General features: G+C 40.3%; 1 protein-coding gene across 2 annotated transcripts; it reads left to right on the forward strand.

The window, feature by feature from the left end:
- The first annotated feature begins 781 nt into the window (after positions 1–781).
- On the forward strand, positions 782–16862 carry LOC113024640 (AN1-type zinc finger protein 3-like). 2 transcript variants are annotated; one of them, XM_026171857.1, is made up of 6 exons: positions 782–1185; positions 5842–5882; positions 5976–6149; positions 11589–11654; positions 13722–13919; positions 16436–16862. In XM_026171857.1, exons 1-6 carry the CDS (start codon positions 1103–1105, stop codon positions 16588–16590), a joined length of 717 nt encoding a protein of 238 aa, XP_026027642.1. In that variant the 5' UTR covers positions 782–1102; the 3' UTR covers positions 16591–16862. The 2 variants fall into 2 exon arrangements, with proteins under 2 accessions (XP_026027642.1, XP_026027650.1); XM_026171865.1 differs by lacking the exon at positions 782–1185 and adding an exon at positions 1200–1399.
- The last annotated feature ends 1373 nt before the right edge of the window (positions 16863–18235 follow it).

Genomic DNA, 18235 nt, shown 5'->3' on the forward strand with positions numbered 1-18235 from the left:
ACTTTATTAAAAGACAGTTTCCTATTTACGTTTATATGATTCACATATTAATATATGTAGCAAAATGTAAATAAGGATTGATGATAGGACAGGACACAAACCGGAAGTTAAAGAGATAATTATTATTTACTAAATAAGGAAGATTAATTAATAATAGAGATTATTATTTGCTAAAAGTGGCGAAGGGTGGGATTAAATAACCGCATGCTTCTTTTCACCTCTTATGGGAAGTTAAGTTATTTATTATTATTATCGTTTTCCTTACATTTTGTGCTATTCTAACATCTTAAAAATAAAGCCTTATCTATCTTTTTATCTATCTAGATTTTTAAATTCAGATGTTTTTGTTTGTGTTTTAAATATTCCTTTATAATAACTATGCATACTACAGTTTTAATTTTGTTACATGTTTTTGGGGGCTTTGTTTTGTTTCGTTTTGTTTTTTTAACTGCTACCGAGACGCGTCAAAATATGTCCAGTGAAAAGGGTCTGTCACAGCCTATCACATCATTTTACATTTCTAAGATACATCCTGGGAGGATAACTTTGTTTTTAAGTGAACAAAACACTCTCAGAGACACTTTGAGAGCTCTGGGCTTTTTAACTGTGGTTTTGTCTGGATCATACCATGATAACGCTTCTAAAATGAATTATTTTAAATGAGTCATTTACCGAGTTCAAATGTTATTTCTGTATACACAATGCTAACAATTATTGTGTCGTTATTCCGTGTCCCTTAACAGTTTGTACAAACACGTCAATCTAACTTTTGTCTTTCGTGTTCCTCACACACCTCCCCCTCTCTGCCAGTGGTTCGTTCCTCACTCCAGCTGATCGGCCCAGGATCCCCGGTGGTTCCGTCCGTTGCTGGCTTTGACGGCCCCAGCGTCTTAACGTCGACTTCAACTACTTTAATTTGACGGACTAGGTGGCTGCTTGTGTCGTCAAATTGTCCACCCTACACTGAAACTCGGAAGAATTATCTGGGCAGAGTGACGGTTGTATGCTTATCAAAGCCAAGGGGATCTAAACGCAAATACGAGGCCCTCACTCCATCCACGGATTCACCTGCTACACCGACAGCTTGACACGGGAGACAGACATGGGCGACACGGGGAGCGAGGGCAGCAAGCCTCCGAGTAACGTTAACGTTATACCCCCTCGCTGCCCCTGTGGGTTCTGGGGGTAAGCAGAATAACCTGTCAAACGTCTCGCTTTCTTTCTCTGCCAGTAGCTAGCAGAGTCGATAGCCACTAGCATTAGCAGCTCAAACAGGGATGAGCTGCTTTTCTCCTTATTACCCCCTCCCCATTGTTTTGTAGCATTAGCTACTAGCTAACACCAGTTGGCCTCGGTAACCTTCTCCTGTAAAGGAAGGAAGCAGGGTAGGGAATCTGGGGTAAGCCTTCCAGGTTACGCGACAGGTGTGAAAGTGTTAATCAACTGGATAGTTAACGTGTTAAGTTCATGCATGAAGCAGTTAGTTAGAGACATCAAAGTGTCGCCATGAACCAGACTCTAGCAGAAAGAAACGGGCAACTGGTACTTTAAACTGAATGTGCCGGGGTGGCACAGACAAACTGGCACTGTGCAGTAATCCTGCTGTGTACAATTTGATTCATGTGTGTTGAGGCATATGTTAACTTTGCAACACATATGAGCCCAAATTAGGTTTTGTAATATGGACCGGTTGAAAAATGTATTAGTGTTATCACTCTTTGGCTAGTTCTTCAAATGTCGAATTTTAAAAAGTAGCCCACATTGTTGTATTTTAGGAAAAAATGGATACAAAATATTGTACTTTAGTGGGCGTATTTATGATAGGCATTTATAAACACTTGCAGTCTTGAGTTTTCAGCTCAGTGGTAAAAAATCAGAGAAATGTAGCACTTAGCCAGACAAGAGAGGACCCCAAAATTAGTTCTCACAAAGTGAAATGAGACTATTGGAACTCACAAGTATCTCATTCCGTTTGTGTATATTTTACAAAAATGCCACTTTATTCACTAACCTTTGGATTAGTATGGAAATGATGTACAATACAAAACTTGACTTGACTTGACACTGCAATGTCAGTCACCAGCTCTCATCAGAGAATGTGTTTTCCATGACCAAAGGCATCAGTTTTTTCTACCTGACTAGAGTTTATGAAGTATTTAAATATCTGTGGAGTTGGCACGCAAATAATCATATCCATACCGCCTTGGCCTTTGGAGAAGCGTTTAAATGGGTTTGTTACAGTACCAAACTAAGCATGATGGCTCAATATTTAATTTTTTTAGTACATCAAATGTCTTTAATTTTTAAATGTTTTAAGTAGACCAAAGATTTGTTTTAAAAACAAGTTAATAAGTATAAACAATTATGAGTGTGGACTGCATAAGTTCTGTTACTTGGATAGCTAGTATTATTTATTTAGACTCATTTTTTATGCCATCCTCCAACAACTTATCTGCTACCAGTGGTGGTATCCGTTGTAATGGTACCAAGGACACAGGCACATATCTTGGCCAGAAATAACTGTTTGCTGGGCTGTGAGGATGCATAAATTGATTGAAAACGTCTTGCACTGCTTCTGAAAATATTTGGCTGTCATACATAAATATGAGTATTCCAAAAGTTCATATTGGGTAAATGAAAGTGAATACTGTCACAATTAGTATCAGACACTTGCTCTTTCTAAAAAGTTCAAAGTTTTTATTTTTTTTTTTTCTCAGACAAATTTGAGAAGGTCAGGTGCGAGGTATTTAATTAAACTGACAAGGAATAAGTCAACGCTAACTTAAGCTTTTAGTACATTTATGGTAACATAGCATGTTGTCGTCAGCACTTCACCCATTTCCGTGACCTCCACTTGTAGTCCGTATGTGAGTAGGTGCGAAAAAGGGCACATTTATTTTGTGCCTTCTGATTATTTTATTATTTTACTAATGAATGATTTTCTGAATTTTGCAGTTAGGCTGTGAGAAAACATATTTTAATGTGGCTGCAATGACAGAGTGAACTTCAACCATTTCTTGGCCACATTTATTTTAACAGTTTTGGGAAAGCAGTTAAGTTGCCTTGCACATAAACAATAATTCACTTATTGAATCCATATTTTATATCATCATGTACCCACATGGATATAAAACATTTTATTTGTACTGAATGGCAAAATCATGATAGCACCAGCCCATTTTAAAGATTTCATATTAGCAGAAAAGATGTATAATGCTGAAAATGGCGATCGCTGTTGACAAGGCTATGCAAAATGACTGGATTAGTCAAGTAATTACCCAGTCACTTAGTTTAATAACTTGTTCTGTATTGCTATCCACACCAAAACATTTTGGATCAATACAAGCACTAATTGTGTGCCTCGCAGTAGTTTGTAGATTGTGTCATTTTCAGAAAGAAAGCCAAAGCAGAGAACAAGCTGTTCGGTACTATAATAGGATGTTACAAAAGTCAGCAATGATGCATCCAAACTCTATAGTTTAGCATCAAATGCCCCTTCCTATTTAACTTTCTTCTATTTGTGAGATCTACTCGCAAGCAGCCACCTGATCTGCTTATCCGTCTATGTTCCAGTTGACTGCTCAGCTGTGTAAGTTGTAAGGGTAATGCTAAGTTGTCTTTTATGAAATGTCAATAAGCTAGTTTTTTTAAAACTGTTCAGGTCAGTGTTCTCTCCAGGCATTTTTCTGTGTGTGTAAGAGGATGGGGAGGGAAAAAAAGCATAATTATGGAAATTAGCATTGAGCAAAACATTAAAAATCCTTTAGGCAATCTAAGAGCTATTCTTTCCAAAGTATGACCTTCAATTTTAGTGTATTAAAGATTACCGTTTGAATTCAAAATTGGGTGTTTGTTTGATAATGTGCCACCCTTACAGTTTCTTTTGAGAAACACATCACCTAAAATAAAATAGGTATTTCTAGCACACATGAAGAACTGCATGGTATGTCTGCTTCCCCAGTAACATAAAACTAAAACAGTTCAGTCCTTTGCCGTTACTTTTTACCCCCAGTAAAGGTATACCATCATCTTAAAAGTAATTGAGCCACATGCACTGGTGATACTATGCTTTGATTGCTTTCTATCACCTGAGTTCTAGCTGTATTTATGTTGTCTTTCATTTACCTGCTCATGTCAAGAAAAATTGTTAAAAACTAATTTCTTCAAAACATTTATCACCCTTCCAATATCTCACTCCTTTGTGTCACTCAAGCTGAATCACAAAGGCAGTGGAGCCTGTCTTCCTGTCTGTTCCAATCAGATATTCTCATTAGTAACAGCAGTAGGCCAACTATGAAATAGACATGTTGTGTGCACTCTGTTCAGGCTTCAGTCAGCTTAACAGCCATGGAGCTGTTTTTTCTCCTGCATAGTTTTTCTCACCCTTCTTCACCCTTTTAATTTCCTTAATGAATCTGTAGTTTGATTACCTCTGATTGTAAGGTTGATAAGAGGATATGACTTGATGTTTACCCAGCATTGGCTTCCTCCCTGCCTGCATGTAATGATGAGGTTTCTCCTCTTTCCTAACTTCTTGCTTCATCCTTTCCCTTTTATACCTGAGACTACACACCAGGAGACTGACAGAAAGCCCTCAGGTTGACTGCAGCTGACCCCACATTTAGAAATGAGGACAAAGGTGTGCAATGGAGCGCCCAAAATAAATAGAATGTGACTGATAGCAGCGACCGTCACGCTCAGTGCACAGACAGTAAGGACGAAGGCTGCAGAGGAAATGAGAGGAGCCTTTCTCAGACTAAACCCAGAGCCATCTGTTGTGAAAGAGCTGTGCCACTGAAATCAGCAAGGCTCCATGACAATAGATAACTTATATCAAAAGTCTTTATTTCCTTCAGGAAGGAAAAGTATGTTGAGAAAACTCTAACTATCACACTGATACTTTAACCCTTACTGCTAACCACTAGCTTTGAGTCTGTATCCCCATTAACATACTATGGGGAATTTCATAACAATCAGAGGGAACTAGTTGACTTTTGTTCAGCTCATCTTAAAGTAGTTTTAAGAACCTTGTGATCAAAGTGAGACAGAATCTAAATCCAAAACACAGAAACATAATGTAAATCTGTACTTATATTGACTGTTCAGATTGTTCTGGTAAATACGTTGGAGGACTGGCATGTCCAGTGTGTGTCAAAAAGAATTATCCAATTTCTTTAGGTAATGAACATAAAAGTTTGTGGTACATTTTAAAATACATGACTGACTATAAAGTTTTACATACAAAACCTATGTTTTGTATTCACAGCTGCTCAATATGTCCCCCCCAGACGCACTTATGTCTGTACAATCAAACTGATCAAACTCAAAGATAATTCTGTTATGCTATATACTGGCAACCAGATGAAACTCAGAAAGCCCCTCTCTCTAACAGTACGTGTTTCAATCGTTACTGGTGAACGTCTGCAGAATTAAAGTACTTTGAAAGAATTAAAGTACTTTGAAGTCAGAAGATTCTTTTTGATACGCCCTGTATTTGTAGCAATAATCCATACTTTAGTTTGTACTGCAACAAATCAGTTTATTTTACATTGTACAGACACTATGTGTGACAGGTTTGTTTTCTTGAGTTTTGAAAACTGGATAGTTGTATGAAATGTGTTTAAAATTGATTTAATAAAGAAAAAAATAAATAAAAATAGTCTTTGTAAGTTTTTGTAAGTGTACATGAGCAAAAATATAGCCAAAAAGATACATTTCACCGCTCACTCTCACTTTTATCTTAGCCTCTTGTCTGTTTTATCTTATACCTTTTACTGCAAAACTGTTTTTAACACCCAGACTGCTCTATTAACACAATTGCGTCGCATTCCTTTTCCTCAGGTCAAGCAAAACCATGAATCTCTGCTCAAAATGTTTTGCAGGTAAGTTATTGTTTTAGTGGGAGTTTGTTGACTGATTTTTCTGTCTTAAAACCTCCAAACAAAGAAAATGTCCTCATGTCCATGTTTCCATAGACACTCAAAAGAAACAGCCAAACGACGACTGTGCTCCAAAGGCCTCTTCAAACTCTAACACCAGTCAAGCAGACATGTTCTGTAATGAAACAAACAACAGCATTAGTCAGTCCCTCATATCAGACGACCCTTTGCCCGGAGAGATAGGAGTGACATCTCTACCTGTTCAGGACGGTAAGACAATCAGCAAGTTTTTCCTTTGGATCTGTGGGTTGTGAACATTTACACTTTAAAATATTATGAACTTAAAGGCTTGGTAATATAATGTGTGTAATTTGTAATGTGCGCCCTACACATGGAAACAATGTATGATTCATAGATTTCAAATTTAGAAGTGAGTTAATGTGTGCCTTTATAAAATTGAGTTGTCAAAACCAGAGCTTTTAGATGAGAGCATTTTTCTGTGGAACACTGTTAGTAGATTCTGCCAGCTCAAGCAGCAGCTGCAGTATCCCTGTCCTGGCTATATTTGTCCTCATGGCACAGATAGAATGATAGGAAAGGGCATCTATTCAGAAGTGAAGGTTTTAAGAGGACACCTACAATTGCCAGGGCATCAGTCATTGCTATACAGTGACAAGGTTATTTGTGGAGGCCAATTCATAACAGAAAAATAAAGTGGCTACAAAACGGATGTGCAGAAATGGTATAAAAAATGCCACACTAACCTGGTCTTTTATTATGTTATTAAAATAATAAAAGACCAAAACTGTAAGGCTAGACCCCCTATGCTAAGTGAGCCTACCGCAGACATGAGCGAGACAGATAAATATGAAGACATGCCGGCTCGGACGTCGCCCGGATCAACAATGTCCACGTCAAGTGTTGAGGAACCAGGGCACCCTGACGAGAAGTGGGCTACTTGAACAAGAAAGCATCGGTGGGCAAGAGACGAAAACAGGGCGTTGTTGGAATGCTACTACGCAAGTAACCCTGGCGGAAGGGGTTACATGAATAGGATGAGGGACCTATGGATTCTTCAATACCCAACATCCACAATGAAGGCGAAACAACTAGTAGCTCAGCGTTCCAACATTCAAAAGAAGGGACTGCTCTCACAGCTAGAGATTGATGAGGTACAACATAAATGCTACAGCAAGGGGGAGCCAGGACGCCAGGTCAGGGGGGAGATATCATCACCCCCACCCGAGATTGGGTACAAAGCCCCAAGTACGACAGGAGAAGGATCGTTGAGTGCGAGAGGAACTGACCTGAAAGATAGGATCATGGCCAAGCTTGAAACCTGGATCCCCCGTAGCCGGTTACCAAGATTACGGGAAGTACCAGAAGGTCTGCTCGATGATGTTAATGCAGCACTACGGATGTTACCTACAGCCACGCTTACCGAGACTAACAAGCTGATCTACAATATGGCAGCAGTGATCATTGAGATGCTTGGCTACAAGTTGAACAGCCACAAGGGGCAGTACCCTCCATGGAGAAGGAGGCTAGAGGGCAAGATCAAAGTAGCACGGAGGGAGGTTAGCCAACTAACGGAGTTGCAGAAAGATGCGACAAAGAAGGTGCATAAAAAATACAGCAAGCTGTCCATACCTGAGGCCTTGGAAACTGCCAAGCAAAGACTCACAGCCTTGGCCAGCCGCTTGAGGAGGTACACCAGAGAGATAGAAGGCAGGAGAATAAACCAGCTGTTTTCCACTGAACCAGCAAAGGTGTACTCTCAGTGGCAAGGGAACAATAAGAGAACAGCACCACCAAGGCTGGAGACGGAGCAATACTGGAAGAGCATATGGGAGACGGACACAACCCATAACGGCAATGCTCAGTGGCTAGTGGATCTGAGGGCAGACCATAGCAACCTCCCTGAACAGGGTCCAGTAACCATCACGGTGGCAGAAATCCAAGCAAGGGTTTCTAGTATAAAGAGTTGGACAGCACCAGGCCCTGACATGGTTCACGCCTACTGGCTGAAGAAGCTGACTGCACTCCACGAGCGTCTGGCAGCACAAATGAACCAGCTGCTAGTTGACGAGAGACACCTGGAATGGCTAACCGAAGGTCGGACAGTCCTGATCCCCAAGGACCCCAAGAAGGGACCGGTCCCCTCCAACTACCGACCAATAACCTGCCTCAGTACTACATGGAAACTCCTGTCAGGCATCATATCGGCTAAGATGAACAGGCACATGGGTCAATACGTGAGCGGAGCACAGAAAGGGATTGGCAAGAATACCAGAGGCGCAAAACACCAGCTACTGGTAGACAGAACAGTCAGCCGAGCCTGCAAGACCAGACTGACCAAACTGTGCATTGCCTGGATTGATTACAAGAAGGCCTATGACTCAATGCCCCACACCTGGATCCTGGAATGCCTAGAATTGTACAAGATCAACAGGACCCTGAGAGCCTTCATCGGGAACTCAATGGGTATGTGGTGTACAACACTAGAAGCCAGCTCCAAGCCCATAGCACAAGTCACCATCAAGTGCGGGATCTACCAAGGAGATGCTGTCCCCACTGTTGTTCTGCATAGGCCTGAACCCCCTCAGTGAGATCATTAACAAGACTGGCTACGGATACAGACTATGGAATGGAGCAGTTGTCAGCCACCTCCTGTACATGGATGACATCAAGCTGTATGCCAAGAGTAAACGAGACAGGCAAGACCCCAGGTGCAGGCTGTGTAAAGATGCCCCTGAGACAATCCAGCACATAACAGCAGGGTGCAAGATGCTAGCAGGCAGGGCATACATGGAACGCCATAACCAAGTGGCCGGCATAGTATACAGAAACATCTGTGCCGAATATGGCCTGGAAGTTCCGAGGTCAAAATGGGAGAAGCCCCAAAGGGTGGTGGAGAATGACAGAGCTAAGATCCTGTGGGACTTCCAGATACAGACGGACAAAATGGTGGTGGCTAACCAACCGGACATAGTGGTGGTAGACAAACAGAAGAAGACGGCCGTAGTGATCGATGTAGCGGTTCCGAATGACAGCAACATTAGAAAGAAGGAATACGAGAAGCTGGAGAAATACCAAGGGCTCAGAGAAGAGCTCGAGAGGATGTGGAGGGTGAAGGTGATGGTGGTCCCCGTGGTAATCGGAGCACTAGGTGCGGTGACTCCCAAGCTAGGCGAGTGGCTAGCTTGCATTGGAGATCATTGGAGATCTCTGTCCAGAAGAGCGCAGTCCTGGGAACAGCTAAGATACTGTGCAGGACCCTGCGCAGTATCTTATATATATATATATATATATATATATACATACACACACATATACACACATATACACTGAACAAAAATATAAACGCAACACTTTTGTTTTTGCTCCCATTCCCCATGGGATGGACGTAGAGACCTAAAATTCATTCCAGATACACAATATAACCATCCCTCCCAAACAGTGGTCACAAATCAGTCCAAATGTGTGGTAGTGGGCACATCTGCTATATTGAAATAATCCATCCCACCTCACAGGTGTGCCACATCAGGATGCTGATCTGACATCATGAGTAGTGCACAGGTGTACCTCAGACTGCCCACAACAAAAGGCCACCCTGGAATGTGCAGTTTTGTCTCACAGCAAAATGCCACAGATGCCACAAGCAATGAGGGAGCGTGCAATTGGCATGCTGACAGCAGGAATGTCAACCAGATCTGTCGCCCGTGCATTGAATGTTCATTTCTCAACCATAAGCCGTCTCCACAGGCGTTTCCGAGAATATGGCAGCGCATCCAACCGGCCTCACAACCGCAGACCTCGTGTAACCACACCAGCCCAGGACCTCCACATCCAGCAGGTTCACCTCCAAGATCGTCTGAGACCAGCCACCCAGACAGCTGCTGGAACAATTGGTTTGCACAACCAAACAATTTCTGCACAAACTGTCAGAAACCGTCTCAGGGATGCTCAACTGCATGCCCGTCGTCCTCATCGGGGTCTTGACCTGACTCCAGCTCGTCGCCGTAACAGACTTGTGTGGGCAAATGCTCACATTCGATGGCGTCTGGCACGTTGGAGAGGTGTGCGCTTCACGGATGAATCATGGTTCACATTGTTCAGGGCAGATGGCAGCTGAGAATGTCCCAGTTCTTGCATGGCCAGCATACTCACCGGACATGTCACCCATTGAGCATGTTCGGGATGTGCTTGACCGGCGTATACGACAGCGTGTACCAGTTCCCACGAATATCCAACAACCTCGCACAGCCATTGAAGTGGAGTGGACCAACATTCCACAGGCCACAATTGACAATCTGATAGACTCCATGCGACGATGTGTTGCACTGCATGAGGCAAATGGTGGTCACACCAGATACTGACCGGTTCTGGGTCCCCAGACCCCCAATAGCGCAAAAAACTGCACATTCCAGGGTGGCCTTTTGTTGTGGGCAGTCTGAGGTACACCTGTGCACTACTCATGATGTCAGATCAGCATCCTGATGTGGCACACCTGTGAGGTGGGATGGATTATCTCAATATAGCAGATGTGCCCACTACCACACATTTGGACTGATTTGTGACCACTGTTTGGGAGGGATGGTTATATTGTGTATCTGGAATGAATTTTAGGTCTCTACGTCCATCCCATGGGGAATGGGAGCAAAAACAAAAGTGTTGCGTTTATATTTTTGTTCAGTGTATATATATACACACACATACACACACACTTTTTTTTTTTAAAGATTTGTACATGTAGCATGTACATATAACTCTTCGATCTGGCTATTTAAAGCTTCACAAACTCCTGGTTTTGATCCTTTATCTGCCACTAACAAATTATACTTGTCTGACCAGTGACTGAAAGTACTTCAATTTAATGCCTGAAACTGATGCTCAAATATTTGGCTCCACAGCAGAAAATCATTTGGATGTAATCATAGAATCATATTGCTTAGACTGAGTAAATAATACCACATTACTAGCTAGGAAAGTGTTTAATGTCACCATTCTTGAAAAAGTCAAGATATTTGACTCTGTTGCATTCCTAGTGTTACACACTTTTTACAAACTCCTTTAAAACTATATAAGGAACAGGTGGATCATATAACACATTTGGTGCAACTCTTTATCTTTTTACCACCTTTTTACCACCCACAGCCACACTGCCTCTTGGCTGGCTCCAGCCTGTACACATGCACACTGCGGCCTTTCCTTCACAGATATCTATCATAGTTGCTGCAAGGAGGGAAAAAAACCCCTCATTGCATAATAAAGGATTTCGCACGCCTCAGTCACAGTCTTTTCATCCTGCTTCCATATTGAAGATGGTACCCGAGTATCTGGGCAACCACCAGCAGATTCCTCGACAGCTTTTGTCCTCAGCCTCTTAGGGTTTTAAACTCTGGGCCTAACAGTGTCCCTGTAACACATCACCTAGTCTGTCAATCTAATACAGTTTAAAATTTCATTTACATGTCTAAAGGGCTTGAGATATTTATACAATTAGTAATTTTGATCTTTAATTGCAGATTTTTTTTTTTTTACTTTTTTTTTTTTAATTGCTAAATAATTAATTTTTTCAGTTGAAAAATCACATTAAAGTAAGAAACTAATCTTCTTTTCCTTCCTCTTTGGTTCTTTTACTCATTTTGATCCCTTTCCCTTCTTTTTTTTTTTCTTCTTTTTTCTAAAAACTATTTTCTGCCTCAGGAGCATCCAGCAACGACACAGTCTTGGGTTCATTCTCCACTCCGACAAAACGTACATTTGAGTCAGGTATACCTCAGTTCTATACTACTACAATATGCACTGTTGCATTTTGTTTGTATGTTTTAGTCATGTGCACTTAGAAAGTTCAAATTGGAGGACCCATTAGCGTCAATAGCATATAACTGATCCAACATGGCTGGGTTAATGGTTCTTCCAGGACAAGTAGCGGACAGCAGGATATTACTGATGCAACAGAATGTGCCAAGGCAAATGTAAAGCCAATCATGCTGTACTAGAGTAAATGAACACCATGAATATGCAGTATATCCACATGTAGTTGTTGCGCGGAATGATAACATCGACATGCAGTATGGAGATTTAAATGGCAAAAGTCACATAGAAAGAGAATTGTAGCTTCATGGTTAGCAGCATCTTCATTTGATTCTATAGATTAAAAACATAGATTTTGATTAATGAAGAGGAAATGGGTCACAGTGGCACACCACATGTGGATCTGTGAAGGACAGCATTATCATTAGCACTAATGGGAATCTACTGAATGAGGTCTATAAAACAGCCAGACTATTTCCTATTGCAGATTGCTTTTATTGTTCTTTCACCATTAGGTGGCACAACTTGCTAAACTCATGCGGGCACACTCACACACGACAATGTCTAGTACAGAGTAGGATAGGCTCAGTAAAGGTGTGTGAACATACTGATCCCTTGTCTAAAAAAGCAGGATCATGTCTAGTAATACACATACTCACACAGCGTCATTTAAACCTTTTACTGTTGGTTGAGTTGACATTTCACTTTTTACAATCTCTCTAAATTGGGGCCATCTGTATTTCATTTTAGACATTGGATACACTTTGACTTTACCTTTTGTACAATATTTAATCTTGAATTAAAACGACATTAAGTCAACCAACCGCTCATCAGTTTACAGTGCAAATGCCCTGCCTTCACATATTTTCCTCCTTTAACTTATAGTTGTTCACTTACATTTAAATTTGATGTTACAGCTTGCTAAATTGGGTGCCGAGATCTTCTAGGATAACAAAAAGCAGGCAAGAATGAATTTTTTTTCCACAACATGCAATTGCACATGTGCAGACACACATACACACAAAGGGATCGATGGAGCAGACTAGGAGGGGATCTAACTGTTCAGCTTGGCCTAGTTCTCAGAGATTTATTGAGCGCTGATCTGCATTTCGGCCAGGCCAGTGAAAAAGTCTGCAGGATTGATGAGAAAAGCTGAGTTGAAATTCTAGCCAACCAGTGAAACCTTGCTACATTCTCTTGCTGTCTCAGGTGCTGGGCTGCACATAATTTAATGCAGGAGTACTATCAATCTCGCTCTTCCTTTTTTTTTTTTTTTTTTAAATTTATCACAAAGAAGAGTTTAGTTCCAGTTTGCCATCGTCTGTGCAATCCCAGTTACAGAATAGACCAATTCTGACAATGGTGTATTGGAGTTTTTCTTAGGTTCCTCAGGTTTTGTATTGTTTATTCCATGGTAATAAAAAGTAAAGAAGAATTTTGGCTTCAGTTGCTTTAGATTTATTGTATCAAACCATTTTAAATTTGTTACACTTTGCATTTTTGTGTCTGCCGTACAAAACAGATTAATTTTCATTGAATGAATTTTTACATGTAATGTAATCACAGTCTAGTCTGATTTAACTCAATAGAAGCAGAAAAAAGATGCAAAATACTCTTAAGCTATTACAATATTGCTAGTCATTTTGCTGAAAGTCAGCTTAATGTAGCTCCAGACTTTCAGTGTTTCATTGCATTAAGAGAATCTCTAGGAACTATTTTTCTTAGATGTATAAATTTTATTTGTTTAGCACCATTTAAAACATGGCTACAAAATACATACTAAAGCAACAACAACAGTCTTAGTAACAAGGAAAATAAACAAATAAATTAAGAATGAAAATGTGAAAGTGGGTTTGAAAGAAAAATGAAAAGCTGAGTTTAAGTTCAGTTCCTTTGTTGCAGGGCTCTAACTGGCAATGCCTGATCTAAAAACAACAACAAAAAACAACAATTAAGCAAAACAGTTGTAGCCAAATGTTGTTGTTGTTTTGTTTTTTAACTTATTTTTCTCTCTCTTCTAAGCTTCAGATTCAGAAAGTGATGTTTCACCTGAGAAGCGAGCGAGAGTAGGTGGGATCCCAGAGGGTGAGGAGTCTTCATCATCATCATCGTCTTCATCCTCGTCTCGCAGTGGCTCTAAACAGCGGAGCCGTAAGCGTTGCCATCGCTGCCAAACCAAACTGGAGCTGGTACAGCAAGAGCTGGGTTCCTGTCGCTGTGGTATGATGACACATTTTCATATGTACAGTATTAACATACGCATCACATGAACACTTACGCAAAGGAGCATTATCATTAAGTACATGCATAATACTGTTAACTTAAAGATATCACCTTAGACCATGTTATTACCTTATGTTAATATGCAGATACATACATAAGTACACTTCGGTTAGCTTAATAATAGTTTTGTGAATTATGTGTCCAGCACAGCACCGTTACCTGGACATTTCTTTGTGTGTTGAAAAAAATATATATATATATTTTGCAAGCCTTGAGGGACCATTACAGGAAAGCCTCAATGTTTCACATTGCACATAAAACATAAGCCAATTACCACAAACACTAATGTAGTTCAAACCAATACTTGGCTTGCTAATCAACTTGTTTGCATACAAATTAAAGTACTTGAAAAGTCAGAGCTCTTCACTACTTAAAGACCAATCTGCTTAAACCAATGCAATAATTTCTAAATTGGAAATTGACTTGCCTTTTTTTTTCCACCAGGTGCTGCTTAATACACGGGCTATCCATCCTTAATAGTCCAGTGCTTACTATGAAAACATGCTTTTTACAGATTGAAAGGGAAAATGGTGGCAATTATAGTGATTTCTGACTGTTGCAGTAATTGCAGATTACTTTGCTAATGGTTCTGCAGAATGTTCCACAGTGTAAGCCAAGAAGGTCTGATAATGAGCTGAAAGGATGAATGCTTTTCAGATTGTATTGGGGTGAAAAAATAGCTCAAGTAGTGAATCTGATCCGATGCTGTTAGTCTCAGTAGTTTTCTGCTTTTACACAGTTGCTATTTATCGTACTAGGTATTAATATAACACAGAGTGGAGGCACTGGAATTGAACAGCTAATTATATCATATCTTTTAATGTGGAGACCTAACAGATGAAGGAACCAAAGCATTTCCTTTTAACCTAATAACAGTGGTCCTGCTAATTTCTAAACATTACTTCTGTGATTTTTCCCCATAATGGGGAAAATGCGAAATCTCTCTCAATTATATGTGTGGCTAAAATGTAAAATTCTTCTAAAGTCAGAAAGACAATCAACAGACGATGAGAACAGGGAGTACTACAACCTTAAAACTTGATTTCTTGTTGGCCTTCTGACCTTACTTCAAAACATGACAGTAAGCTTTGGTTTAAGTAATTATTAATCTGGGCATACAACACGGTTTAATCACACAGTGGCTGCAGTTTGTTTGACCTTGCTAGCCGGCTGCATGTTGTAAAGCAATGGGGACAATGAAAAAACACTTTGTAAATAATTAGCCTATTAATTAATGTCTGCCATACAATAACTGGTGACTCACTCACTGGCAATTAGATTTAGAGGTTAGATTAGGACGAAGCACCCAAGACCAAGGCATAGATGTTATCCAGAGAAGAACCCCAGAGGTGAAGGTCTTCATCTGCTATGTTTCTAACCAAGGGTGGTATGCTGCAGGTGCAAGAGACAGTTTGGGCCTTGGTAAAGAGGCAGTGCAGCCAGGTCTGTTTTTGGTGTACAGAAGTAGGGATTGACAGGTCCAGACACACAAGCTGTTATTATACTTGCAGTCTGACATTTTCCAGGCATATAACTGGATATGTTTAAGGGTTTCCTTTACAGCGTGTGTGCACACATCAGCTCTTCCTCATCCTTTATTCATTTTTGCCTCTACGTAAAATAAATATTTTAGACATGTTGGATTTTAGCTGTAAAATCTTTGAAACTTACAGTATACTCACAGATTGTTTTTTGCATCACAAAATACATTCTCAAGTCACAACGTCTCTTCCCAGTTCATTAATTTTACAGAAGAACTCAGTTCACCATTTTGTTAGAAAATACCAGCAGTGAGCAGAGGACAAAATTTTTGATTTGTGTTTTCTAATAGGGGGAATATTCTGTCCAACGTGACAACTTTCCTCCCTTCTAATCCACTCGCTTGTGCTGTAATTGTATAGGTTTTAATTGCCTAGAAACCAGATGTTAAACTGGGCCTTTAATCACTACTTATTAAATGCCAGTAGCGTTATTATGTGTATTAATGAATGAATTTAAGATGATGAAAGCTAACGAGCTTCCCTGAGCTTAACGAGCCTCCACCATTGGCAGGGCTTTTTGTTGAAAGTGCTACAGTAGTTAGAGGGAGGAAACACTATCTACTGAAAAACGGAAAAGCATTGAAAGAGGAAGCGATCAAGTAGAATGTCTTCTTTGACACACAGGCACTGTGGCAAGTACTACATGTTATCTGCCCTTGACCATTTAAAAAGTATATCTAAAGACTAAATGTTTATCGACCTTTACTGGCATCTAAAAGTAATGCTACTCTTTTGATTTTATTTCTCGTTAAATTGTTTTAGGTGTGCTTTATGTAGCCATATCTTTTTTCTTTAGTTCATGTATTAACTGCGGTGTGTACAGTTACAACTGCAATATTTGTGCATTTACTTAAGGCAACAAATTAATCCCTCCTTGTCTCTTTTATCCACAACCCCAAACCCGTCCTTTAGGTTATGTCTTCTGTATGCTCCATCGGCTTCCAGAGCAGCACGAGTGTCTGTTTGACCACATGGGCCGTGGACGTCAGGACGCCGTCCTCAAAATGGTTAAGCTAGACCGCAAGGTGGGCCGCTCATGCCAGCGCATCGGGGAAGAGTGCTCTTGAATAGTCGTTCCCTCAGAAGAATCTTTAACAGGGATATTATTTTCTTGTCTTTTTTTTTTTTCCTCGAGATTTTTGCTTTTTTTTTTTTTTTTGTGAGAGTGGAGATACAAACCTCCACCTTTTTTCTCTTAAAACTATGCTTGCTCTTTTTGAATTCCACTATCGCCTATCTTGGTTGTTTTCTGCTTTTGTTGGCTTGATTATATCCCTGCTGCCTTTTGGAAAAAACCAAACCAAGGAAAGACAAAACAATAAAGAGCAAAGGAAATATACAGTTTGTTCCCTTTTGTTGCAAACTCTCGACTTCATAAAAATGAATCAAGTAAGATGACATGAATAAGACAAGAAATGCAATGCTTTATACAAGTGTATTTCTTGGAAGCCAGACTTTACTCTTTACCTCAGAAAAGGAAAGGAAGAAACTGAGGAGGAGGAGGAGAAAGAAAAGGTTATCTTTCATGTACTCCTTGGCTTTGGCGCTGTTTATAGACTGTGCTCTTTACCTCAAAATCAGACCAGAGCTGCTTTGTACTCTGCGCCAAGCATGGACTTTGTGAAACAAACGAGCAAGCGAGCCTCAGTTTAATTCAGTGTCTTACCCCCCCTGGCCATCGATCACCCATAACCCTTAACCTCTAGAAACACAAACACCTGTTAAAATCATCCACCTCAGGATACTGAAGCTCAGTCTTCCCTCCTCCCATCAACTTCCATCCTTCTCTCCTACTCTACACAACACAATTTTCTCCATTCATTTAGGATTCTGTGAGGCTGTTTCTGCCACTGTGGATGATAAAACTGTTGGTGGAAGTCTAAGTCCATATATTCAGAACTTGCAGGCTGTCTTGGACTCAGACACACACAGTGGTGGTGGGAACCGTAAACCGTTTGTCCTTGAATAACTGAGACCTGTCTTCAGTGTCAGGATGTGACTGAGGAAGACTTGAAGATTTTGTCTTCCTCTTTTTGTCTCTCTTATCTCTTTATTATGTGCAAACCTTTCACATAAAGACATTTCCTCTTCACATCCATAATCTTTTTCAGGATGTGTACAAACTTCAGCACGACAAAATTTACAGGATGTGAGGGATAAAGCGTTCTTATGATTTGGACTTGGACCTGCATTGCTACACATTACTGTACTTTTGCTATCATACACAGTTTGACTCTGGTGATATTTTATGCGCTCAGCTGTTGTTCACATTGAGCACAAACAGGTAAAATCTAACGTTGCTGTATACATAATTTGATCTGAAGCTGCAGTAGCAGTTTCTGATGGCAGTCTGGGTCTCATCATGTTTTTTAGTTATCTTTGTTCCCAGCTTTGAAGCAAGATTTTGTATGGGCATATTTGATTCCTTTTTACCAGTACTTTAATATCCCTTACTATAAGTTGCGATTTCTAGCTAGCATGATGAGATCACATGCGTTCTCCTCTTCCTGTGCTTCTCTTTGGTTTTCTCGTCTTTCCCTGTATTGATTGCTCTATTTTCTCTCGTTTAATTCGTTATCCCTATTTCTTGTTGCGCTGTAGATGGAGGGCATAGGGCTGGAGTCAGTGTGCTGAAAGTTAAATTCAGTAAATAATTACCTTCCAAAGGTTTTCCAGATGGAGTGTAGAAAAAATGAAAAGAGAATGCGTAAT

This window comes from Astatotilapia calliptera, chromosome 1 (genome assembly GCF_900246225.1).
Source record: "Astatotilapia calliptera chromosome 1, fAstCal1.2, whole genome shotgun sequence".
NCBI lineage: Eukaryota > Metazoa > Chordata > Actinopteri > Cichliformes > Cichlidae > Astatotilapia > Astatotilapia calliptera.